General features: G+C 37.1%; 1 protein-coding gene, 1 long non-coding RNA gene and 1 pseudogene across 2 annotated transcripts; 2 read left to right on the forward strand and 1 right to left on the reverse strand.

Moving 5' to 3' along the window:
• Positions 1-7,081: 7,081 nt before the first annotated feature.
• Positions 7,082-17,266, reverse strand: LOC140013315 (uncharacterized; annotated as a pseudogene).
• On the forward strand, positions 9,562-9,964 carry LOC113724624 (uncharacterized). The gene is made up of 2 exons (XR_011820335.1): positions 9,562-9,708; positions 9,815-9,964. It is a non-coding gene; the product is annotated as an uncharacterized lncRNA (long non-coding RNA).
• A 3,895-nt stretch (positions 17,267-21,161) lies between the features above and the next one.
• LOC113703136 (O-fucosyltransferase 30) lies at positions 21,162-24,232 on the forward strand. Its single transcript, XM_027224402.2, has 2 exons — positions 21,162-21,889; positions 22,418-24,232. The coding sequence occupies exons 1-2, from the start codon at positions 21,438-21,440 to the stop codon at positions 23,499-23,501; spliced, it is 1,536 nt and encodes a 511-aa protein (XP_027080203.2). The 5' UTR covers positions 21,162-21,437; the 3' UTR covers positions 23,502-24,232.
• The last annotated feature ends 3,220 nt before the right edge of the window (positions 24,233-27,452 follow it).

Consider the following 27,452-nt stretch of genomic DNA (forward strand, 5'->3'; position numbering starts at 1 on the left):
TATCTCCAGAGTTTAATCATCCACCACTGGGGAGACATTATAAGAGCTCCGGCCACAAGGTTGGCGGAGAAATATATTAAACTTGAACAACCCCCTATCGACCCCCATATATTGATAAATTCTATCCACCAACTCATCATATCTAATTCTGGATCGTAATGAGAATGTACGGTTGCACGTACGAGGCAAGTAACAAATTGACCCATCCTCGTAGTGTATTCTACCTCCCCAATAAACAGACACTCGCAGAGGTCTTTCTATAGACATACGTGTGAAAAGACTCCCTATTTTGGAATAATATAAGTTAGCTCATGTGGTACAAGAATATATAACACATAACAATAGGTACTTTTTTATGTGGTCCAAATTTACCACTTAATTACCCAGGAAAAATGCAACCAAAATAGCACAACCCACATGATTTTTTCATCCAAATTTCACACAAAATCTAAACTTTGCATCACATTCAAGAGTGTAGGTATAGTTTTATTATCCTCTTGTTTTTTCCATATATAATGGTTAGAATGATGAGGATAATTTAAACAGAGGTTAACGTAAAGAAGACTAAGTTCAGAAAATTCCACTGTTTTTGTAAAAGGTATAGGTTCCAAATAGCGATACTAAATATAGGATTGGTATAAAAGACAAAAGTTGTGCAGCGGGAATATTAAGCATTTTGACTTCAAACCTTGCCTTTACCTCCATAAATGTTAGCTTTAGTAAGGGGTGTTTAATATAAAGTTCATACACAGGGAAACCCAAATTTGTAAGGATAAGGGAGCTGTTATTCAAGTATAATTGTTTGAGCGAGTTCTTGTCATTAATAACAAGTTGGCATGAAATTACCCCCTTTGTAGAATATCTTTTTTTTCATCACAATTTAAGAATTTTCTCATATTTTAGTAGTACAAGCAAATGTGATACATGCTTGTCTTGTATACATATTTTTAGTTATATACCTAAGTTAATATTCCCTCTAACCGCCTAAACATTATTACGAATCATGCCAAAATGTTAGTCAAGAATTCCTAATTAAATTGAGTTTAAGTTTATTAAATGCGGGCAGATATCTTGTTTTATTTAACGTTTCCAAGCATTCCACCTTTTCAGTCCATATTGTCGCCAATTCGTCTTATTATACTCTTAAGGCAATCACTAATCAAAAACACCCAAAAATATTTTAAAAATTTTTTGACAGAGTTTCCCCTGTAATTGGGCTAAAACCCCCTGTCAACCAACATAGGCACATCGATTTTCAAACAATTGAGAAATATGACATAATTTAGACCACTGCAAATACGGTACAATAATTTCATATACAATAATTTCTTAAAGAACACAAGAAACTGTGATATTTGACAAACCTACAATAATAATATAATGTATATAGATTAGTGTGAAACAACAGTAATTTCTTATACTCCCCTGTCAACCGACATAACATGCAATTAAAAAATATAGTACATTAGAGGGTCTCACTATACATTCATGAATTCACCATAAAATGAATCCAAGCAAAGTTCAAAAAATTAGAACATTAATATGACTACAATTAAATCTACATGTAAACTACATGACTTACCCAATGATTTGCCTCAGATTCTGACGATGCACTTGTGCGGACAACTTCCTAGTGGTACCAATGAAAGCCTCTTCAAGTCTCCTGGCTTGTGTCGAAAACTTTAAATGCACCTACATGAATATGATGGAGATCACAGAAAACCAAGATAAGGTACTGGAGCAGAGGATCTGGGGTGCAATGAGGGATTTGTTCAGATGAACCACCTCGTTCCCGTAGATCTTGCTTGTTCCGATATACCTTTTTGGATCTATTCCCCCAATTTCAAAGAAAATATGCGTTGGTAAACTAAATAACATAGGTATAGAAAACATAGTTATAGAAAATAAAAAAAAGGTCCTACAAATGACATGGAAGGAAATAATTCGGGGTCCTGCAAATGATGGCAAGGAAAATATCTAAATACATAGGAAAGAAATGAAAACACAGTACATTATGATCTAATTTCAAAACATCTACAACCCTAGATAAGTGGTAGCTAGAATACGACAATGGCAACAAGATTGGAATGTTTTCTCAAAGTATATCCTTTTGACGCTTCATAGCTAGAAAACTGCCACAAGACAACAAATAGCTAGAAAATCTTCCAAAATAGACATAAAACTACTACAGCAATATAATCACTAAATCAGTAGCAAAATTATGAAGAAAAAGTTAATTATATACCTTTCAAGTAAAAAGGGCACAGTTTTGGCACCCCTCTATTTGCTATCATTCATTGTTCTAGTTAAATGATTTTGAATGGTGATGCACATTAGCTAATTTTTTTTTCTAGATTTGGACCATAGAAACAGATATTCCACAAGTGGCTTGGATTCTTTTCCTATTTTTTCCCCCTTACATGTAATCTATTCCACATGCATTATAAATTGCCAACCCTAACAACAACAATGTCCAATAATTTGCCAAATCATAAAAGCCACTTCAATTCGTACAAACAAATAATCCCAGAAATGAATTAAAACTCAGAAAACAAAAATCTTATAGAAAATGCTGTTTCTGGTGAAAGGAATGGCAAATGGAGAAGAAAAGAGATGCCGGACTTAAATGGAGCTAGCTACCACAGATGGGTTCCCAAAGGGGAAGCTCTGCAATGGCAGAGAGCTTCCGATGACAGCTTCGGAAGGGAAGAAGTTCGCCTGAGGAGATACGCCGCACCTCTACAAAATTCCAGAGCTTCCGAGGAGAATTCCGACGGCTTCCGACGACAATGCTGTGGCTCTGATTTCCGATGACAAAGCTCAGACCAACATTTTATCTGAGAGTGAGGGACTGAAGACTGGACTGAAGACTCTCGACTGAAGAGTAAAGGGAGTCTTGACTGAAGAGTAAAGGGACTGAACACAAATGCGATGCTGGGAAGAGTACCTCGCATTCATGAAATGCGAGGTACTCCATCTCGCATTCTTCTAATGCGAGCTAACAAACCTCGCATTAGAAGAATGCGATTTATTTTTCTTTTTTCGTGAAATTACTGACCTCGCATTTGTGAAATGCGAGGTACTTGAACTCGCATTTCACAAATGCGAAGATCACAAGTCTAGAATGAACTCTACAAATTACCCCCTTTGTAGAATACATTTTTTTTTCCATCACAATTCAAGAATTTTTTCCAATTTTGGGCAGGGACATTTTCCAGGAAGGAAAATCCGGGCTTACGTACGCGATGTGACTTTTGTGGGATCGATCGGTAGGCATGGATATTGCTGACAGCCCCCTCCACTCCAATCCTTATTAAGAATCCGATCCCTCTTTTGAGCCAAAAAAAAAAAACTTAATGCACTCCTGCAGTCCAACTACAAACAAGAAGAAACGGTGTCAACTGAATTACTGGAGTGAGCGAAGTAGCTCCCGTCAGTTTCTTCTTTTTTGTTTTGTTTTGTCAAAAGTCATTCTTTTATACACTTGGTCAAAAATCTTTGATACATACAAAGACATGTACCTACTAGCTGCCAACTACCAGAAAATCACTTTGTGCAACCGTCAGTTTCAGTTAACAGCGTAATTGACATATTTTCTAATTCAGGATTTTTTTGGAAATTTCATCCACGGGTGCAAAGGCATCTGTCTGGTCTAGTGACGGTTCAATTCCCTCCGATTCAATGCCATTTGTCAGTTGTTACCGAGCCATGGCGAGGAAGATGGAGCGGGCGGCCATGGCAGCGCACTTCACTGCTTGCTCAAGTAATAAGATGAGTATCATTGGCCCGGTCGGCTAATTTTGGTTTAAAGGTTTAGAGGTTAGAGAAAACTTGTGTTAAATTAAATCAATTTGAATTATTAAAAGATTAAAATGCAAATAATAATAGGACATTTGGCGTAATATTAGAGGTGGCATTGGATTGACATAGAAAATATGTCACCGAGGATCTTAAGTGCTTTTATAGACGTCGAGCACCTAGATTTACGGAACTAATTAACTAGGATACTGGGTTTTTACGAAAAAAAAAAAGATAAAGTAATTTGAGGCTTAATTACGGTGCCAATTAACCAGAGGTTTCCACTGCAAAAGACATAAAACTAAACCAGGGTTCGGAGTCTGAGCGTGGGTCTTCGTGAAAGTTCTTGGCCAAAATAATAATGTTTTTGCACCTTTTTATTGGCACTTTTTTGAGTTTTGCCGCAAGGCAACGTGTCAACGGAATCACTGAAGTGATCGAGGTAGCTCCGTCAGTTTCAGTTAACTGTGTAATAGACTTCAATTTTTTTTTTTGAAGAACTGTATAATAGACTTCTAGATTCAAGGGAAGCACCTGAGTCAGAGAAAAAAGTATGATTGGAGGGGCATTTGGGAATGGTTATAGTTTGATTTTTGGTCATTGTTCTTTACTCTTTCCCAGGTCTTGAAGGTTTTAAGTCCTTCCACATCATCCTGAGTCAGACAAAAAAAACTTCTGCTTTGTTCAAAAAGAGATGGTCCCTGATAGTGCCTAAAGAGGAAAGAGCTTAAAAGTACTAAACTTACTTTTGGAGGATGGCCAAGCACAACTCGGTGGTGGAAACTCTTGCTGCTATTTATTGAATTCACATTTAATTGATCCAAAGTTGAACTTATTGAAGGGCCATGTAATTAAATAGGATCACCGACTAATAAAAAGGTTTAGCAGCTAAAATACCAATTAAGTTGATGTGATGGAACTACCTGGCTTTTAAACTTATACAAAGTGTTATAAAAGAAAGGGAAATTGAGTACTCATTCTCATCATGGTTTTGGCTTTTGCGAACCCCTTGGGATTTTGGAGATTTTAAGCAGTGCAATTGCAGTCCTAGCCTGGTACTCCATTAGGTGGTTAAAATCCAGTCGTGTCTTCAAAACTTCTAAAAATTGCCCAAAGACAATAATGTTGTATTGTGCTCAATCTTACAACCCACTACTTTTGGCCCCCATGTAGCATGAGGATCTTGGTCAATCTAGGCCCCCATGACAGCGATATCCTTATTCTTATTCTTGTAGTAATACACTAGGAGGTGTACACCGCGCATATGCGCGGTGTAGAATTCAAAGACTGGCATGCCTAGTTTTGCTCAATAAGCTAATAAGAATCTAGAAAATAGAAGAAAATGAAATAAAAAAATATAATAAAGGACATAATAGGCTATTGATGTAGTAAAGTTATGACTAAAAACATATAATAAGTAGATCGTAGACTGTCGGTGTAGCAAAGGTACAAGTAAAAATAACACAAGAAGTAGATTGTCAGTCGTTCATATTGAGATTGTTGATGTTGAGAGGTTGTCAATATTGAGAGCTTCATCCATAGGTAGTGATTATATTTCATGAGCTACATATCTGGTCAATCTAAATCTAGAAGGAGAAGGCTTGATGTAACATATAACCATATTTCTCCATAGAGTAGTCATGAGATGTTGAGTTAAATCTACATTTTGGTGGAGATAAAAAAAGAAAGTACTATAAGCTGTTGAAGAAATAGAAGGAAGCATTTATTACATAAAAAGAAATGATAATTACTTCTGTCTGTAAATAGTAGAGCTTTAGTGGCCTCCAAATAGCCTTGATCAACTTTATCCCTCTAATCACCACTCTCATATGGCTTCTGAATCAGTTTTTGCCACCTATAACAAGCAGTAAACAAATTTCAGCAAATGGGAAGAGCGAGGGAACAAGCTCATTTGCATTATAATGTTGATTAAAAAAATAATAATAAACAAAAAAAAAAGATTTGGCCATCTTTAACTCTTTGAACAATTTTTCTACGAAATGTAACGCAAAAACTGAATAGTAATTGCTTGTTTTTCAATCATCTCGAGCATCAGCCATAAAATTGTCAAAAAAAAAAAATCAAGCTCACCAAGCCTAATTACACCATGGTTCAACATGCAAGAAGCAAAGTAGGTTATAAAGGTCTTCCAACTTGTTCTGCAGCAATTTATAATGACCTTAATTGATACATGCTAGACAATAGCCAGTGGTTTAATAACAATCAGGAAAAACATTACTCGGGCACTTGTTCAACTAATGCCAGAATTCTTTGCTGCTGCCATACCTGAAGAGGGGTACCAATAAGACACCACCTGCAATAGGATGACAATTTGAATGCAGCCTGGGCACCTAGAGTTTTAGAGGACTTGATGGTATGAGCTTCATCCAAAACCACTCTGTACCAGTCAACTCTTTAGAAAATGCTATTCTCCCCATCCTGTGTTGAACATATAAAATAGTAATCATTAAAAATGTTTCAACAGGGGAAAAGAACAAGCAGCATTAGCAATTGGATTTGCGGACATAATGACAGGTAAAACATGTAGTACAACTCCCATGACATCTAAGGTAGTCCAAAAAAAAAAAAAAGTAAACATTGAATTTGCTAGATCCATAAAGCCTAAACCCAAAAAAGGTAAACATTGAATTTGCTAGATCCATAAACCTAATTACCACTTCCATACATGCTATAGCAAGGTAGATGAAAATAACACCATTCAAACAAACAAAAATTTACACTAAAATTAACTATCTAAAATATCAACATTTCGATTTCTACCTAACGAAAACAACTTCTGATGAGATGTTTCTGCACATGCGAGAGGTGCCATTTTGTTAACATAGTTCCGCAAAATGTGTATACTGTGGCTCCCAACCAAAAAATGCCTACTTACATCTGACCTAATGTGACCCAATAGCATAAATAGCAGTCAAATTTTTACAAAGACAGATATGGCAACTCACATATGAGGCTAGTTTAACGAATTAGTATATACTAAAAAGGGTTAGGTCGAACAAATTAGTATATACTAAAAGGATATTATTATAAATTTTTTTAGCGAAGCCTCATACTAATTCAACACTTCTTTAAGAAAAGATGAATTTTTTAAAGATGCAACCCAATGTTCATCTTGAATTCTAACATGACTCGCTGTGATAGTAAGCAATGAGTATTTACAGACTATCTTTCGCAGTTGATTGGTGCAATACACAACAATTACAAATAGGCAAATTAATCAGGTACTAATGCTTTTGGTTCTAATTTTAGTAGCTAAGAAAATTTACCTCTCCTTATTTCTCTCCAGAATGATACGAAAGTCCTCCGCAGCTGCTGGCATACGAAGAAACATTGGAAGCCTTATTACATGAGCTAATTCAAACTGCTGCTCAAAATATCTGTTTTGACTAGAATAAGAGATAGACAACTGGAACCATAGAGTCGGTACATCATTATACACGTAAACCACGATAATGGATAAAAACAGCATTTTTCATTGACCCTCAATACACCTCCCAGACTCGTCAAGAATTAAAGGGGAACAAAACTAATCTTTGAGGCAAGCACATACTGTTGTTGAATCTTAGATGGGCAAAAATGAAGCCTGTCATAGTCCAGTCCACATTCACCAATTCCTGCCACCTTACAAAAATTAAATTGTCGCATTAAGAAAATTGAGGAAGATATGTGCATCGAAAGTAATCTTTTCTATGTTCTCCTAAATGCAGCACTTTATTTTACTTTTTCTTTCTCAACCCCCTCTTTAGCCAATGAGAGAAGAGAGTGAAAATGCTTTTCGGGATCCCCACTCTCATCAAATTCATGAATCATTCACAAATGTATCCATGCATTCTCATTCTCACACACTCAATAACTTAAGTACGGCATCTAGAAGAGTATCAACATTCACTTTGCATCTTCTTGGGTGCATAGCAACCGTGGAAAAAAGTCTCGCTGCAAGGGAAAATGGATTGCCAAGAATCTAGGGTAAGGCACCAAGCGAGAGACAAATAGCAGAAAGAAGAAAAATGTAACAAAGGAAAATGTGTCTCACTAACCATCAATTTCAGCAATAGCAAGAGCTTCATTTGATTCCTCTAGAGATCCACCAGTAACCTAGGACAGAAAATGCAAGACATATAATGAATCATTTAGCATGATTAGTCCCGATTACAGAAGGCAAATAACCAACCTTACCGACAAGAAATAAGCCTCTCAGTTCTGTTACTCCAATAAAATGGAATGAATTACAAATCAGCAAATTTTACAAGCCCATCCATCCTCTATGATATTAAAAACAAGATGTTGAACTTGTCCAAAAGTGGAACTTCAGAAGACCCAAAGTTCATATCCTCTCAATTTATTGAGCAATAATGCCATTGGATAGCTCAAAACTGTATTTGGCTTTACAAGCCCAAGCACAAATCTAGCATTCCAATAAGCTTACATGGGGCTTGCAAAAGTATTCTTATTATAATGACCATTACTGACCAGCATGGTTGGTGCCCTTGAAGCTCCATATATTCTCACAAACATGTGCAATATATTGAAATTATTCTCCAACACATCATCCTACCAAGTGAAAAACAATCTTTAATATTCAGGATAGTCAACATAAGAGGAAAAAAAACAACAGAAAATGATTTACCTCATAGTTAAATCTACAGCATCACTTTGTCATCCATTAATGACAACACATGATACATGCTTCTTCCCATGCATCGAAAATGGAAAGTTATATCTTGCCAATAGCAATACAATAAATTTTCTCCAAAACCTTGTAATCAGAGTTGGCATGATGTTTTAAGGTAGAAACTTCTCAGTCAAGCTTGACTTGCTGATTTACACAACACATGATTATACCTATGTGCTTATTATCATCCCTAAAGAAGATTTCTTCCCCATACTTTCAAGTGAATGCCAGCTCTCACTATGCTATTCATGTACATAATTGACATATTACTTATAGTAGCAAAAAATTGGAACAATTACTGTCACAACCTTTCACATTTATAGGTACCAAGCAGTAGGCACATTAACATGTACTGGAAAAAGTAATGCAATTTTTTTCATGTCATAATGATTTGTTGGTATTACCATATTCCATTCTGAAAAGGGGTAGTGGACTATGCAAGGAAGCTTTACATTTTATTTAGGACACATGAGAAAGTCACTGAGCATCTATTGTACAGGTAAATGGACCGGCAATGTCTGGATTCGCAAGTTAATGTACACAACAAAATGCAGAATATAAGCCACATATAGTAAGGGAAGAGAGAGAGAGAGTTGCATTTTGTTTATCTGATAAATGTAACTCTCTGTAAATGAAAGTATTGGTAAGTATATGAATATTAACTGCAGCTGGTGAACATCCATCTTATAAAAGATAAAAGGGTTAATTCCACTTTGTCCCCTCAAACTTTGGGCGATTACCCACTTCAGTCCCTTAACTTCAAAATGGGACACTTAAATCCCTAAACTTATGAATTGCTCCCAGTTAAGGAAAATTGTTGACAGAATCTTGAATGCCGTTGGTGGCCGAAGAGCGTGGCAAACACTCTCCTTTGACCGAGGGCAACAATGAAAATTCACAAAAAATCACATATATAGATTAAAAAAAGATGGTGAAATATGGAGGGAAAGTTTCCCTCCATGCTACCCACTTCAGATGGATAATGTAGACCCGATCCAAATCATAAAAGGGCACTTCAGGTCGGTATGCTGAGAGACCCAAGTTGTCATTCTGCTATCCATAAGGCAGGAAGAAGAAAAGGAGAACCCAACGCATGGTTCAACAAACAAAGAGAAATGGTGAGGCAATTTTGTGATTGTGGAAAGCAAACATTGATGATGACATCATGGACTGCCATGAACCCAGGAAGAAGGTTTTGTCGATGTGCCAAGTACAGAGTAAGGGAAATTAGGGTTTTGTGTTTATACTTGTTTTTTATTTTTGGTTTGTATGAATTGCAGCCACTTAATCTTGTCTGCAAACATAATGTTCTTGTCAAACTAGGAACAAGGAGGCTGCATATACTGGGATTGGGTTGATCCTGAGATGTGTCAAAGGTCAAAAGAAATAATACCTGGACTGCTAAGGTCGATGAACAAGATGGAAGCTGAGTTGGATAGGTTGAAAGAAAATTCAAGGTGCCAACAATCGAAAGTGAGGAAGCTAAGGATGTACTTGATTATCCACTGGGTTGCCATTGTCATGTGGTTGTTTTTGTTCAAATCTGGGGGAGAAGGTCCAAAATGAGTTGTAGAAGAAGCAATCGCTTATGCCGGACTGCCCGTTTTGTTTGCTCAAATATGGGACCACCTTTGTCTGTCATTGCTAAGTAGTGGACCTTTTGAGTGGTGCAGGAAGGAAATTCTTGCTTTTGCTGACTATGTAATTACCAGCACTTTCTCTAAAAGTGCTGGTTTTAACTGTATTGTATCAAATTTAGGGATATAGTGGACCTGCTATGTCCCATAATTGTGAACGTTGGACCTGCTATGTAATCAGAATTTGTTGTTTAGGGACTTTAGTGTCCCAATTTGTAAAGTTTATTGCAAGTAATCTATGTCACATTAACAGCAGCAATCAATAGTCGTACCAGAACATAAAATTTTCAGCAAAAGCCTTTGATCATTCAACAAATCATCCAATACATAATAGCAATACCAGGAATGACAAAAATTCCACATTAACAGCCTCTGAATTTCACCCATCTGGACTAGCAAGACAAAGGCTATATGAGTTCCACAACAGAGGCTACCAAAAACAGAGGCTAACAAAAATTCCATATTAACAAAAAAATTCTTAGTTCCAATGGACTATATGAGTTGAACAAAAGTTCGCCACATCTGGACTAGCAAAGCAGAGGCTTTTACTGCCCAATTTGATTGTATCTGCAAAATAAAAAAGGCTATATGCCTGTACAATTCTTGAGTTGGTTTGTCCAGCATCAGTCAGTTCATGCTTGAAGGCTATTTGGCCTATTGCTGCAATTTTCCCAACTTAACAGATTGGTTTCCATCCCCATGGAGCTGCACATTTTCAATTCCAGGTGACTCCTTCGCATGTCCCGCAGCTGTCTGTAATATAGACAGGTTAACACACAAATTGCCCTGCCATGTGAATTGTGCTGGCTTAAGTCCACTGCTGGAATGAGAGGCTGTCCCCAAGTCCACGTATGAGTGTGGTGCTCTCATCGTTACTCCGTGGCTGTGGGAATAAAGTTTGCGACCATCAGCTTTGGAGCTTAACTGCAAACAAGCACATAACATGAATCAATAAGACATGACACCCAAAAATAAAGACCTGATGTATGGAGACCACTTACATGAGTTGTTGTAGGACTCTTTTCCACATGCTCAGAACTATTTTGAGGATGATTATATGGGTTTTCCAAATCTTCAGACCGTATTTTTACAGTTTTGAATCCCAAGTCCCCAGTCATGTCCAGTGAGCTGCTAAAGGTCCATTGCCTCAACTTACAATTATTCTTTGAGTGACCATGCTTACGACAAAATGAGCATTTTCTTCCTTTCTTTGTCACTGGTTCTTGTGCCCCTTGTTTTGGCTGATTGGCATCCAAATTTTGAGATGGACCTGTGTGACTCTGTTGGGTACTTACTCCAAGTATGTCAACGGTCACATCACTTGGACAAGCCTCGTTAGTACTTGGTTGCATAGATGGACCTGTATCTCCACTATCACTGTTCTCCTTTGCTGAACTTGTAGTTGTCCCCTCAGTGGTTTGCTTATTTTTATCCGGACATCCTCTTTTGTTATGTCCGTATTTTTTGCAGCGGCTGCAGCTCATCATGGTGCCAACCTTGCTAACCTTGTGAGGTTTAGTTGGATTGACACAGCTATCCCGTCTGTCTTCTTCTGAAGCCTTTTTTCTCATTTTCTTTGGCCTTCCAGCAGATCTTCTATAAGTCGGAGGCTTCATTGCTGGAAGGTCTATGTGCTCCCACAAATTAGGACCATTGATTGGATTAAGTACAGGTTCATAACTTTGTAGATACGTGATCTTCAAGTAGGTGTTGGAAACATGCTTCTCTGGTGCTTCATGTCTCCTGTTGATGGCAGCTACAGCATGGCCACATGGTATTCCCCTTAATTGTCACTTTCTACATGAACAGGTTTTGGCAGCCATGTCAACAATATACTGGTCCCCAAATGGACAGCTTATCTGATACTTCATTGTCCCAGCATATGACGCTATGCACATACACTGCTCTTGCTTAGCCTTTTCCAATATCTCAAATATTGCTGGACAAAGAAGACCTGAATACAAAATGAAAACAATAAATTGGTCATAAATTTCTCAAACAAGTTATGAACTGACCTTAATACTAGTAAATAAATAAAATGTTTCTTAACCTTCGTGCTTGGACATTGCTTCCCTGTTCCTCTCCATCCTCTTCAGCAGGTACAAATAAATGGTCTGCAGCATGGATATGATTGGTAGTGACCTGGCCTTTAAAATTACTGCATTAAAGGACTCACACATATTATTCACCAAAATATCACAATCCAATCCACATCTAAAATGGGCTCTACACCAAGTTTTGGGATCTTTTTCATCAAGCCAAGAATGCGCAGCTGCAGATTCTTGCCCCAACTGTTCCATTTCGACTTTCCAGTGGGTAACATAAGAAGCTTTTGCGCATTTCCAAAGTCTTTCTTTTAAGGCCAGGCCTCTATGAATCTGTTTGAAATTGGTGTATAGATGTTGCACACAACACCTGTGCTCAGCTTGTGGCATTTTGTCTCTAACTGCCTGAACTAGTCCCTGTACACGTTTGAATACAACTTGGCTTAAATAAAAAGTTGTACCTGAGTTATTAAATAAAAAGTTGCTGTATAAATAAGTGCTAATACAATTTATCATACCTTTTGCTTGTCAGTCATGACACACCAATTACTGGAATCTGAAATTTCCAAATCTTGTACAAGCAATCCCAAAAACCAGCTCCAATTGTCATAATTTTCCACTCTAACAACTGACAAAGCTAGTGGAAACATTTTATTATCCCCATCCATACCCACGGCTGTAAGTAGTTGTCCACCATATGTATCCTTTAAGAAGCACCCATCCAACCCAATCCAATGCCTACAGCCCTTTAGAAATCCTCTCTTCAATGGCTCTAAGCACATGTAAAGCCTTTTGAATCTGACAATCCCATCCTCATCCTCATCCGTCTCAACGAACACTGTCGATCCAGGATTTGCTCTCCTCAATTCACCACAGAAGTCCTCTAACAATGCATACTGTTTTTCATGACTGCCTTCAATTATGTCTCTTACTTTTTTCATTGTCCTATAGCCTTGTTTAAGACTGAAATCTACATTTAATTCTTCAGTCACCCTAGTCATGAGCTCCTGGACTGTCATGGATGGTGTTTTTCTCACCTCATCTACAAACAACCTGGTAGCTAGTTTTGATGTCATGTTTCTATTATGGAAGACACGTCCACAGGTGTGCTCCTTGCTAAGTGTCTTGATCTGTAAAGTGTTTTCACCTTGCATTTTTGAGCCAAAAATTTGTCATTCACAGCCTCTGCATTTCACCCGTACCCTATATGTGTCATTTTTTATGAACTGGACATCCCTTCCCTCCATAATAGCCTGGATTCTAACAGCCAACCTAAAAATAACAACTGATGAAAACCTCTGGCCTACCTTAAATCTTGGACTTCTCATTTCAGTTTTCTCATTAAAAACTGAAAATTTAGGCTTCTTATTTCTCTTACGACCATTTTCATCTTCGGATTCACTCTCACTCTTCAACTCTCTAGAACAATCTGTTTCATATTCTGACTGCATATCCTCCACATTAACCATGTCAGGCTCATCACAAACATTTACTTCGTCAACAGCTTCTCCTTCCCTACCTGTTCTCTTCTTTCTTCTGTCTTTGCTGGTAGAAGGTTCAACTTCAGGAGCTCCTTTATGCACACCAAATTGTTGTCCAATCTTCAAGGCTTCATCAAATAAAACATCCTCCTCAACTTGCCCCGTATAATCTGGATCATCGAACTTGTCATTAGCCTGCATATCATCATTAGCCTGCACATTATTATCAGCCTGCACATCAGTCTCATCAGCCTGGATATCATTATCAGTTGCCATTTGTGATTCTTCCCCTGCATTATCTCCCTTGTTGTCCTCTTCTTGTTGCAAATTAGGACTTTTAGAATCAAAATTCTCATGACTGTTTGTAGCAACTTCAGTACTGTTGTCATCAGCCACATTTTTCCTTCTGTTGTCCATATCATTGAAGTCAACTTCTTCCAGTATTGCTATGTCACTGTCCATTTCAGATGTTTCTTTATCTTTTGTATCCTGCTTAGCAGAAGTGTTGTGGCCTTCAGGCATGTCTACATACTCTGTTTTTTGAGTTTGAAACCTCACTGGATTATCATCAGTGCCAACTTGTAAATAAACCTCTGCCACTCTATTCAGTGGCAATGTGTTTACAAGAAGATCACAATCCCAATCACACATGCAAAAATATAGTCCAGTCTCAAGCGGCATACCAGGAATCCTACCATACCACCCAAAACGAGCATTTTTCGGGTATCCTAGTCTTACTGTACATTCATCAAGCACTTGTAGTGACCATTTTTCAGCATTACAGTTGTCTATATAGTCTACCCTTCCTCCCACGTATTCTTTGCTGGGAGAGCTTCTGAACTCCCCCTGATGGTGTATCGCCAAGGAAAATGGGTCGGGCAAAATGTCATTTGGACCACACTCTGGTTAAATAAAAAAATAAATCATTAAAAATTAACCCATTAATTATTAACAACATTTTTAGCATTTGGGACCACAATGTCTTCAACAGAAGGAACATTAGGGTTCCCACAACACTCACTTTTCAGTAAAATATGCAGACCCACTAACAGTACCATCGAAAATATATAATGCCTTGGACATGCATTCCACAACCATCCAAAACCCTAACTTTTCAACAATCCCTATGGCTTTAAAACGTTTTTCTACTGCTACCTTAAATTCTTACCCAAATTCCAATTATTAAATTCAATTAAAGTACACAAAAAGCTCTAAAATATTTTTCTCATACCAGTACTTGTCTTCTTTTTTGCTTTCCATTGTTTCGCTGCGGACGCGGATGCTTTTTCTCTCACATTGACTCGCTTTCTTCCCATTCTTGCAATCTTCAGTGTTTTTCAGCAACAATCATTCGGATTTTTACACACTTTGGTTTTACCCCTCCTCTCTATTTTTTCATCCAAGACAGAGGAAAGAAACGCCCACTATCTGACTGTTTCGCACTTTCCCTTCTCTGGAATTTGTCTTTGTTTGTCCTTAATTTACGACCCAAATTTACGTTTATGTCCTTGTCATTTTCAGAAACAATATTCGCCCATCTTCATTAACGGAGAGTGTTTGCCACGCTCTTCGGCCACCAACGGCATTCAAGATTCTGTCAACAATTTTCCTTAACTGGGAGCAATTCATAAGTTTAGGGATTTAAGTGTCCCATTTTGAAGTTAAGGGACTGAAGTGGGTAATCGCCCAAAGTTTGAGGGGACAAAGTGAAATTAACCCAAGATAAAATATGACCTGCACTGTTCTTCAGTACCGTCATTCCAACAATTTTGAGAACAATCCCAAAGGAAAAGTCTTGCCATTGCGAGAACAAGAATATCCTCCTATAATATAAAGTAAAACCAGTCCAAAAAAATTTTAAACCCAATTTTTTAGGCAAAAGAAAAGACTCCTATAGTACCATAAAAAAAAATACTTTTGTTAAAGATTGCATGGTTTGGTTATAACAAAGAACAATATTGCTCACAAAATCTTCCAATGTAGAATTTGCTCAAAGCATGGAGTCCAGCCCAATTGTAGCAGCTCCTTCAAAGTTGTCTCATGATCGATCACCCTTTTGCTCATCATCACAATGTACTGGCACAACATTTTCAATACGTTCATTACCTACAAATTAAAACAGAACAGTCAGCTAAATAATTTGCAGAAAAAATTAATAAACCTACAAGATACACCCTATATCCCTTCCAAGAAGTAGTTTAGCTCAAGTGAGATATACCCTATATCCCTTCCAAGAAGTAGTTTAGCTCAAGTGACATTTTGCAGAAGTTAATTTTTTTTTTATTTTAAAGTGACATTTTGCAGAAGTTTCAGACAATTGATACAAACGAGTAAGTGACCTCATTTTTTCAGATTCATTTAAGTCATATATGGCGTAAACTCAGCTCCACTATGTAATGAAGCTGAGGGCACAATCCATAAGAAGATAGTCTACAAACAAAAAATGTTAAGAGTAGAACTGGAAAACTTTACCTTCTTCCCCAATACATTGCAGTGCTTCGTCCAAAAATAAAGTTGAAATCTGTCAAAAAGATAATCACAGGCAAAAGAATGCAAAAAATTTTAAACCCAATTTTGTAGGCAAAAGAAAATACTCCTATAGTACCATTAAAAAAAAAGTACTTTTGTTAAAGATTGCATGGTTTGGTTATAACAAAGAACAATATTGCTCACAAAATCTTCCAATGTAGAATTTGCTCTTGCATTCCATTTACTCTAACCTTAGATCACCCAAAGAAGCTTAGGCAAGTTATCATACAATACAAAAAAGTAACCTTTGTCATATACTCTGAAATCAGTATGCACTTCATTTCCATGTCAAGCTCACTGCAAGGTTGAGCCTTCACCAAATTGATTCAAGGTAACAAGGGGAGAACAATGAAACAAATAGGTGAAACAACTCGAAACTTTTTAATGCATGGAAAATAAGAGAAAAATGACATGCAAGCTTTAATGAGAGAAATTGTTGGTTAATATTATCTGGTTCATTTGGGCTTGGTTAACAGCAAAGATTTCAAATTGATCAGGAAATAACTTTTATAGCCTCATAACCACTCATTTTAGCATATTTACCACATACAGTACAATATGACTCACAATGAAGCCATCGTACAACAATTCATATAGTCCATGTAAGAGACATATGCTTTGCAACGAGCTAACGGGCTGCAAACTTATCCTTTGCAACGAGCTAATAATAATACCAACCAGAAAAATAGTCGCACGAGACATATCCGTATGAAATAGACCAAAGTTTTGTTCAGGGATACAGACTTACAATAATTCGATCAACACCGGCGCTCCCAGTCTTGCTGAGTACTGCAACAATATCTGCCACATGGTATTTCTTGCCATTGTATATTCATCTGAACATACCATCTGTAATTGAGAATCATTTATGCATTAAAAGTAGATTTACTTGAAAAACTACGTTCCACAAAAAATGTTTTAGAAAGATTTAAGATTTGACATACCAGTGAGATTGACTGCTATATCTGTTCAAGTTAAAACCCCACAAACACTATATCATTAAACATGATTAAAATGATTCAGTGTCTTATTCAAGACAAATACAAAAAAGGGTTAATTGCCAATCATCCATAGAGTCGGCATTAGTGAAACTTGGAGTCTTTTTGGGTGTCTGTCTGCCTGAGAGTCCGATTGAGATGAACTGGAAGTCTGGAACAGCAAATAAAATTTATTAGAGAATAAAAGAAAATTTAATCAAGGGGCAGGAACAGCATACACAAAATTTAAATGGAGAAAGCAGTGGACTTGAGAGACAAACAAAAAATAGAGAGATGGAGAGAAGAATATTGACTTGTGTTGAAGAAAAGAGGAGAGGGGCAAAAGAGCAGAGGAAGAAGATTGATTGATTGAGAAATGGAAAAGGGGAAACAAAGGGGAGAGGAGTACGTCTGGACTCTGGAGATTGGAGTGGGTAAGAGTTGGTGGAGCAGTTCCTGATTTCCAGTGAAGGGTCTGAAGGCCTCAACGCCAATGCAGAACCACATGGAAGCACACGCGGGACGACATGGAAGTCAAAGCAAATGGAAGTCACGTGCTCAGCACACGCGGGACGACAACTTTTCAGCCTATCACAAAGCAACACGTCAGCAGAACCACCGACCTTTTGGAGAGTTTCTAAGCACTTAGTCTAGAGATGGAGAGAAGAATATTGACTTGTGTTGAAGAAAAGAGGAGAGGGGCAAAAGAGCAGAGGAAGAAGATTGATTGATTGAGAAATGGAAAAGCGGAAACAAAGGGGAGAGGAGTATGTCTGGACTCTGGAGATTGGAGTGGGTAAGAGTTGGTGGAGCAGTTCCTGATTTCCAGTGAAGGGTCTGAAGGCCTCAACGCCAATGCAGAACCACATGGAAGCACACGCGGGACGACATGGAAGTCAAAGCAAATGGAAGTCACGTGCTCAGCACACGCGGGACGACAACTTTTCAGCCTATCACAAAGCAACACGTCAGCAGAACCACCGACCTTTTGGAGAGTTTCTAAGCACTTAGTCTAGAGATGGAGAGAAGAATATTGACTTGTGTTGAAGAAAAGATGAGAGGGGCAAAAGAGCAGAGGAAGAAGATTGATTGATTGAGAAATGGAAAAGGGGAAACAAAGGGGAGAGGAGTACGTCTGGACTCTGGAGATTGGAGTGGGTAAGAGTTGGTGGAGCAGTTCCTGATTTCCAGTGAAGGGTCTGAAGGCCTCAACGCCAATGCAGAACCACATGGAAGCACACGCGGGACGACATGGAAGTCAAAGCAAATGGAAGTCACGTGCTTAGCACACGCGGGACGACAACTTTTCAGCCTATCACAAAGCAACACGTCAGCAGAACCACCGACCTTTTGGAGAGTTTCTAAGCACTTAGTCTAGAGATGGAGAGAAGAATATTGACTTGTGTTGAAGAAAAGAGGAGAGGGGCAAAAGAGCAGAGGAAGAAGATTGATTGATTGAGAAATGGAAAAAGGGGAAACAAAGGGGAGAGGAGTACGTCTGGACTCTGGAGATTGGAGTGGGTAAGAGTTGGTGGAGCAGTTCCTGATTTCCAGTGAAGGGTCTGAAGGCCTCAACGCCAATGCAGAACCACATGGAAGCACACGCGGGACGACATGGAAGTCAAAGCAAATGGAAGTCACGTGCTCAGCACACGCGGGACGACAACTTTTCAGCCTATCACAAAGCAACACGTCAGCAGAACCACCGACCTTTTGGAGAGTTTCTAAGCACTTAGTCTATATATGGTTGATAAGAAGCACTTTGCTTCGTTACTATTCACTGACTTTCAAGTGCACGGCTGTGCTGTAATGTATTGTACATTATGCTGATTTAGTGGTATGGTTGAACCTCAGGTGTTTAGCAACTTTCGAGGACGTGCTTCTACTTGAAGATATTGTACTCTTTTTTTCTTTTGTGGTACCTTTCATTTGTTTGCTGCAGATTCTTAATGTGTGTGTGTGTATATATATTTGAGGATGTATATTTACATTTTTAGTCCTAAAGATGCCTTCTTTACGGTTCTTTGGTAATATATTTGAGGATAAGATTGTTAGGTTAAATCAATTGTCACTAATTACGAGACCCAGATTACTTGTTCACCCTTCAGATTCGAATTTCATGGATTACATCTCTTTATGTGGCGTCTAATTTTGTAAATTGCCTTGTTAACATCACTAGTTTACTCCGGAGAGCGTTTTTTTTTTTTTCCCTGTTAAGGCCGTTTTTTAGTCTATTGTTTTGTTAGCAGATTATACAAAAGATATTCATTGATTTTGTTTCGGTTCTGTTATATCATGTTGATATCAAGAATTGTGATCGTGTCTCCAAACTTTTTTATCCACTTAGTTGTTGTTCAAGTTATCTTTTGTTCACTCTACTTCTTTTTTCTGTTCTTTTTTTTTTTTCTCCTTTTTTACATGCATGCTTGCATTTCATTTTTCTTTCTCACAGTGCATGTTCATGCATTATTCAAGTCTCGTCGTTTGTTGAAAGGTATTTAGTTCTTTCGCCCATTTTTTGCCCCCTTTTTCTGCTTTTTACTCTATTGCTTTGTAAGTTACTCGTATTTTTTTACTTGCTGTTTTGTGTTTTTTCTTGTTGGTATAAACGACTGCTATGGTGATTTGACGCGTGTTTACCCGCTTAGTTCTTCTTTAAATAACGTCTCCTTCACTCTGTTGTTTTCTTTTTGGGGGGCTTTTTTGCTTTTAATAATGCTCATGCAGCATGTTAGTATGAAGATTGTTTCTTGCTCAAATGATCTTCAAATTTATGCTTGGTAATTACTGTTATGATATTCTTCAGGAGCTATTTCACCTTGTGCTTTCTGGACTCGCTTGTTTCATCAACGGATCGAGGTACTGTTAATAAGCCATCCTTAATGGTATATCAAGTTATATTTTGATCGTGCTTTTGTAATTTACTGCTGTGTTTGTTTTTGCATCTTCTTGTGTGATCACTGCTTTATATAATTTGTTTGATTGACAGTCTCAATCTCATGTGTCTTCATTTTTTGAGCTGGAACCTTGTGATGGTTTGAGTTCTAGTTTCTTCTCCTACTAAAATCCAAAGTTTCAGCTATCAATTTCCCAAATATTGGCAAATAAATATCAAAATAGCTCATAAACATCGTGCAGGTTGTGTCATTGAACTCGAAACAACCTCGACCATGCCAAGAATTAAAAATAGCCAGTCTACACCCCACATTTCTTAATGACTTGTATAATCTCTAGCACTTTGCTCCAAAATTCCGTATTCAGCAGTTTTCGTTCTGCATATAATGATAGTGCACCTAAGTAATCGTGCTTAACTTTCTTAGGGCAACAATTAGTTTAATAACCACTTTAGCATCCTCAATGAAACAAAGCACTTGATTTAATTAAAGAAACATAAGTGGCAGGCAGTTAAAGGCTCATAATTAAGTCAAACCTTCCATGAGGATATCTTCTTCTTTTTTTTCACTTAAGGGTATTCCAGTCTTTCAGCTAGACTAATCTTTTAATACTGTGTAGAGTCTTGTCCCAAGAGTACACAGCAAGTCAGCACACAGGAATCGATTACAGGAATCTATCTGGTAACTACCAGACTACAGAACTAGTCGGACTATCAGCGGGTGCATGAGGATATCAAGTGTGCGGACTTCTTGGCATGACAAAGTGATATTTGACATATACAGTTCATGAAAACTCCCCCCTAATGGCTAAGATCTTCTATGATGGTATCATAAAAGACTAATAGTCCGTTTGAATTGCTATTTTCTGAAGGTTTTTATATAAAAATATAATGTAATGATTTGATGTATGTTAAATAAAAATTTGACTGAAAAATGTGTTTATAAAAAATATAAAAAATTTTTAGTGAAAAATTGCAATCCTAACAAGGGCTAACAGTTGCCTAAAATTAGAGGTACTTTTGCTTATTACTATTGAAATCTATACCCTTAAAGAAGGCTTGCTACTTCCTTCTAATACTTTGTGCCCTTGCAATTAATTATGTCTGACTGTGACAATTGACAAACCATCACACATTATGGGGCAAAGATGATCGTGATTTTGAAATCATATGGGCTAACAACTTGGATTTGTGTTGGATCAAATTGCTTCGATCTTTCGTACGTTGGAACCAAAAATATAAATTTAAAACTTGAAAGTTCTTTTCTGATCCAATTTTCTTGATCCAATGTAGTGCTACTTCATCGCGACTATGTGAATTTATGAACAGCTAACTAACGAGTAACGACCAATCCAAAACCTTTTGATTCTTCCCAAGAGGAAATATGGAACCACTGAATCCCATCAGAAGCAACAAATGGAGAAAAAGAGAGAATCAAAATCAGCGTCCCAAATCAAAAGCCTTCGCACTCTTTATCCTTCTTTCTTGCTCTCTTCTTCTTTTCATTACGTACAAGCGCCTTCTTCCCCCATCCGTGCTTTCAATTTCAGGTAATTCCGAACAAGTCCTCGTTTTTCCACAATGCACAAGTTCAGAAGAATTCAGGGGAGAAAAGTTCCTCTGGTACGCACCTCACAGTGGGTTCAGCAACCAGTTGTCGGAGTTCAAGAATGCGATTCTAATGGCTGCGATTCTCAATCGAACGCTAATTGTGCCTCCCATTCTAGATCACCACGCTGTTGTTCTCGGTAGCTGCCCCAAGTTTAGGGTTTTAAGCCCTAGTGATCTCAGATTTTCTGTCTGGAATCACTCTCTCGATCTCTTACGAAATCATAGGCAAGTTCGAATTTTTATCCAGATGAAAATGTGGGATGACGTTTTCTATTATTACAATTACTATTGTTTAATGATAGTGCCTTTTTGTTTGAGAAAAAGGATTTGTGGGTTTTAGTTCAAGTTAGAAAAAGGAAAAAAGAGTAAATTCCTGTTACAATTGCCTATGGGCTAACGTTTGTTTTCATATGATTTTTTTATAGGAAAATGTTTATTGGTTTAGCTTGAATTAGAGAAAACAAAAAGGAGGAATTTCATTATATATATTTCTGCACTGTGCACTATATGCTTTTTGTGAAAAAGGGTTTTATTTATGGATTTAATTTATGATTTTGGAAATACCCTTTTTAAGTAGAATATATATGTTTGCTGTGATTTCTTCCTAATATGTACTAGTGATTAACTGGAGTCAAAATTAAATGCGGTTGTTGCTGAAGATGGTATCGTATGTAAAGATAGAGTTTGGCCATTTGTTGACTGCTGATTCGAGTGTTTAATCAGCATCTTTGTTCTATTTCTCTGGTTTTTCAGGTATGTTTCCATGACTGATATAATAGATATTTCATCAATAGTGTCTGATTCAACAGTTAGAGTCATTGACTTCAGAGTTTTTGTATCTAAGTGGTGTGGTTGGAGCATAGATGGTGTGTGCCACGAGAGTTATCGGACTCGCCAACGTGGTGGGAACAATTTAGGTCTTGAGTGTACTTTGTTTGAGGATATAAGGAAATGTGGGTTGTTACTGTCTGGTTATAATGGTAGTATGAGTAATTGTGTGTATGCTGTAGATGAAGATTGCAGAACAACAGTTTGGACATATCAAAAAGATGTTGAAGATGGGATTTTGGATCCATTCCAACCAGATGATCAACTTAAGAAGAAAAAGAAAATTTCTTTTGTTAGGAGAAGAAGAGATGTATATAGGGCACTTGGTCCTGGGTCTGAAGCAGACTCAGCCAAAGTTCTTGCATTTGGAACCCTCTTCACAGCCCCATATAAGGGCTCTCAGTCGTATATAGATATCCATGATGCTAGAAAAGATCCTAGGATACAGTCTGTGATGCAGAAGACTGAGTTTCTTCCTTTTGTCCCTGAAATTTTAGAGGCTGGGAAAGAGTTTGCTCTTCAGAAAATTAAGGCTCCTTTTCTTTGTGCACAACTTAGATTACTGGATGGGCAATTTAAGAACCACTGGAAAGGGACGTTTCTTGTGCTGAAGCAAAAATTAGAGTCTCTGAAACTGAATGGTCCTCCCCCGATTCATATTTTTGTGATGACTGATCTTCCAATGAGTAATTGGACAGGAACCTACTTGGGCAATTTACTCAAAGATTCTGATGCTTTTAAGATATCTGTTCTAAGAGGAGATGATAATTTAATTGTAGAAACTGCTAACAAGCTCATGGATATTGCCCGAGGGAAGAATTTGGAGTCTGTTTCTAAGAGGTCATATACGGTAGATAATCACTGTGATCCCCAGTCATTTACTGATATATTGTTATATGTAGAACAGACAGTTTGCAGCTGTGCTTCTCTTGGCTTTGTCGGCACTACTGGATCAACAATTGCAGAAACTATAGAGTTGATGAGAAAATATAAGGCATGTTCAGGCTGAATCTTTTTTGGGTAGGTATCAGGCTGAAGCTTTCCTATCACAATTGCTGACTTCCTATTAATTGGATTGAGATTCTTTGAGAACTTCATCAAGCTACCTGGGGGTCAAGTGTCACATCATGCATTCAGTTCACCCTTGGAAACCAAGTTGCACTCCTGGGCATTGTTTTCTTTTTATTCATAATTTGGAATCTGAGCTCTTTCATTTGGTTTTGGAAATGGAGGATGAAATTTGACAATCCTGCTGGTTGGACTTAATCGAATTGAGTGCGGAACTGGGAATTTGCAATATTGTAGAATTTGTGACATATTGATGGAGTGATACCCACATGGGTTATACTTGTCAGCTTGGTGAAAAAGTTCTCAAGACTGCAGCAAGTTTGTCTTTACCAAGCATTATGGTGCTCAATAGATTTGAAGTTTAATTTTTCACCTGCACACATGATAAACTCTTAGATGCAAATGTGTGAAGAATACTTTCTTAATTCAACAATCGTACCTGCTCCTTGATACTAAGTATCATGTCTTGTGACTTCAAAGGAGATAACAGATGCATAAATAAGACATATTATGTGCGAACTATGGTTCATTGACGATGTTCTTTTTCACAGTTTTACACATTGAGGGCAGCCAAGGGCTGCATGATTCATTTTTTGGTGTACTTAGTATTAAAAGTGGTACCCTCTGTTAAAATTGAAGTGGAGATCTGACTATTGTTGATTGTTCCTTTTATCCATCTTCCTAAACTTTCATAGATTAGTTTGCATCAAACTTGATTGTATCTTTACTTGATGTTTCCTTTTCTGAAATGAGGTCATAAACAGTGGCTATGAATATTTATGTTGTAGTAGGATGTATTGTGCCTTATTGTTCCTTATTTATATGGTTTCTCATCTCAAAATCACATTTACATTTAATTGCTCGTGTTTTAGGTTGTTAATATGTTGTTTCAGATGCAGTTAATTTGCCAGCACTGTAGTGTTCTTTTGCTGATGTTAGCTGCTTTCCTGTTTCCTAATCTTGGACTCTTGTTTAGGTTGGTTGTGACTGTGTCATGTCCTACACTCGCCCCCTGTAGTTTGCTGTCATTCTAGGAGTCCCCTGATGTTTAGGAAATTTCAGTAACCTCATTTCCTGCTCTTTTTGCCTGTGTATTCTATTTTCATGACCTCCCTCCTCTATGATTTCCTGAACGGTATTTTTCAACGAGGAATACAGTTGGGTAAGATTTACCTAATGTGCAAAAAATTGTAGAGAAGTCATTCTAATTCAAAGGAAGACTAGCATTTGCTGTCATGGTTTATCATATTTGAAGAGCTCGGAATGTTGCTTTGTTTCAATTGAAACCAGTGATAAATGTGGGTATTCTGATGGAAATTGTGGATGAAATCCAACATGTGATGCATCCCTGGGGGAAAAATTCCAAAGAACTCAAGAAACCTGGAAGTTGGGCCTGGAATGGGGCTTATCCCCTAAATGTTTCTCCTAGTTCTTGCTGTACATAGTATGCGTTCCTGTACTTGAGGTTCTTATTTCTCTTTTAAAGCTAAAATTTCTTACATCAATAAAAGTTTGCAATTTTGCCTTAAATAAAAATTCAAAGGAAGACCTTCTGGGGAGGTCTTTTTATATTATGGCACTGTTTGATTTACCTTATTCAATTCTTGTGTTTGTGTTTTTTTGGCATGCTTGGTTCTATCCAACTCCTTGTGTTTGTTTGGCATGGTTGTAGGGGCCTATGTTTGCCTTGTTTTGTAAATATTAAGCAATTATTCTGTCTATGCACTGCACTGTCTTTCTTCCGGGAAAAAATGAAAAAAAAAAAAGCTTCAACGAATTCCTTGTATATCTTACGAAATCGAAGGATGTATAGGAGATATGCTTTTCGAATCCTTAGATGAACAATGAATTAACCCAATGGATAAGCAATCGATGTGCAAACTGCAAAGTTTGATATATGGCACTGCTTCATATTCCTTATCTTCAACAAATAAGCATCAATCAATCCTTGTGTTTGTTTGGTATGCTTGGTCCTATCCAACGTCTAGTCACATGAGTTGGTTGCATGGTTCTATCCAACGTCTAGTCAGATGAGTAAGTAGTTCAACTTCTGGCAACATGAAAACGAACTTCAATTTATTGAGGATGGCTGTAGGGGCCTATATTTGCCTCATTTTGTAAACTTTTAACCGGTTGTTCTATCTATGCACTAGTGTCTTTCTGACCCCTAAATAGGATTTAAGGGTGCAAACGAGCCGAGATCGAGTCGAGTTTTGGCTAATCGAGCCGAGCTCGAGTTAATTTTGTAAAGCTCGAACTCGAGCTCGAGCTCGACGAGCTCAAAATATCAAGCTTGAGCTCGAGCTCGAGTTTAAAAAATAAAAAAAAATAATTATTATTTTATTTTTTAAAAAATAAAAAATAATTATTTATTTTAAAAAATGAATAAAATAATAATTTTTTTAATAAATAATAAAATATTAGGGATATATATGTAATTTTACTATTAAAATAAAAAATAAAAAAATATATATAATTGAGTTCGCGAGCCGCTCGAGCTCGATATTGATGAGCTCGAGTCGTGCTCGTATTCGAGCCACTCGCGATCGGCTCGCGAGCGGCTCGATTCGCGAAACACCCCTAATTATAAACCATCCGTACCCTTCACGAACAGTTCAGACTCGATTCTTAAGACTCATTCATTAAGAGTTAGACTCGAGTTCAAGTTATTCGAGTTTGATTTTTAATGAACTTGAACTCGAATTTAAATTCAAATCAAAATTATGATTCATTTATAATATCAAATTAAGTTCGAACTTGTAGATATTTGACTTATTAAAACTCAATTTGATTGGAATAATTTTTAATATTTTTTTATTTAAAGTATGTGTTAGTATTTTATATAAAATTATACACTTATTATTTCATTATATAAATATTATATACGTATTAGTGATAGTTTAATATTAAAATCGAAGAATTAAATAAAATTTTGACCTTTTGAATCGAGTTCGAACTGTGGAAAGTTCGAATCGATTCGATTCGTTTAATGCACTACCCCACCCCCTCCCCTAAAACAAAAAGAAAAGAAAAAAGATGAACTTCAACGAATTTCTTGTATATCTAATGAATACGAAGGATGTATGCTTTTCAAATCGTTAGATGCAGTGAATAAACCCATTGTATTTGTTGATAAGCTAGAAATTTTTTTACAACTGTGGGTATATTGATTGCATTTATCAATAAACCCCTTTGGGCAAGTCACAATTCAACTACCATCCGCAGAAACCCATAGTTAATTAAAAAAAAAAATTCTAGCCTATCAACTAATATAACCTGCTATTTTGTTGCTTCCATCCTTGAGATGTTTGAAGTTTCAACAAGAAATCTTGATTTATTTCGATAGATGGATCTCCTAAACGTCCTTTCTTTTGTCAAGTTTTGATTAGTTGAAAGAGGGCTTTTCTTATGTTCTATGTTTTTGACGAGTATGCCCATTCCAACACAAACACGCAGAAAACTAGAGACAATGACGCTTCTTCCTTTGGTTGGCAATAGGGTTGCAAACGAATCGAGCTGCTCGCGAGCGGCTCGAGTCAAGCTCGAGTCGAGTTCGAGTTCAGAATATTAAGCTCGTTAGCTCACGAGCCGGCTTGCGAGTTTGGGTATATATATATTTTTTTATTTTTATTTTTATTTAATAATAAAATTACGTATATTATATATATATTTTTTTATTTTTTATTTTCATAGTAAAATTACGTATATATCCTTAATATTTTTATTATTTATTAAGAAAAAAATATTATTTTATTTATTTTTTTAAAAGTAAAATAATTATTTTTTATTTTTTTTCGAGCTCGAGCTCGACTCGACTTGATTCGAGTCGAGCTCGAGCTCGAAATTTGCCGGCTCGTCGAGCTCGAGCTCGAGCTCGAGCTTGGTAAAATTT

Source organism: Coffea arabica, chromosome 8c (genome assembly GCF_036785885.1).
Source record: "Coffea arabica cultivar ET-39 chromosome 8c, Coffea Arabica ET-39 HiFi, whole genome shotgun sequence".
Lineage (NCBI taxonomy): Eukaryota > Viridiplantae > Streptophyta > Magnoliopsida > Gentianales > Rubiaceae > Coffea > Coffea arabica.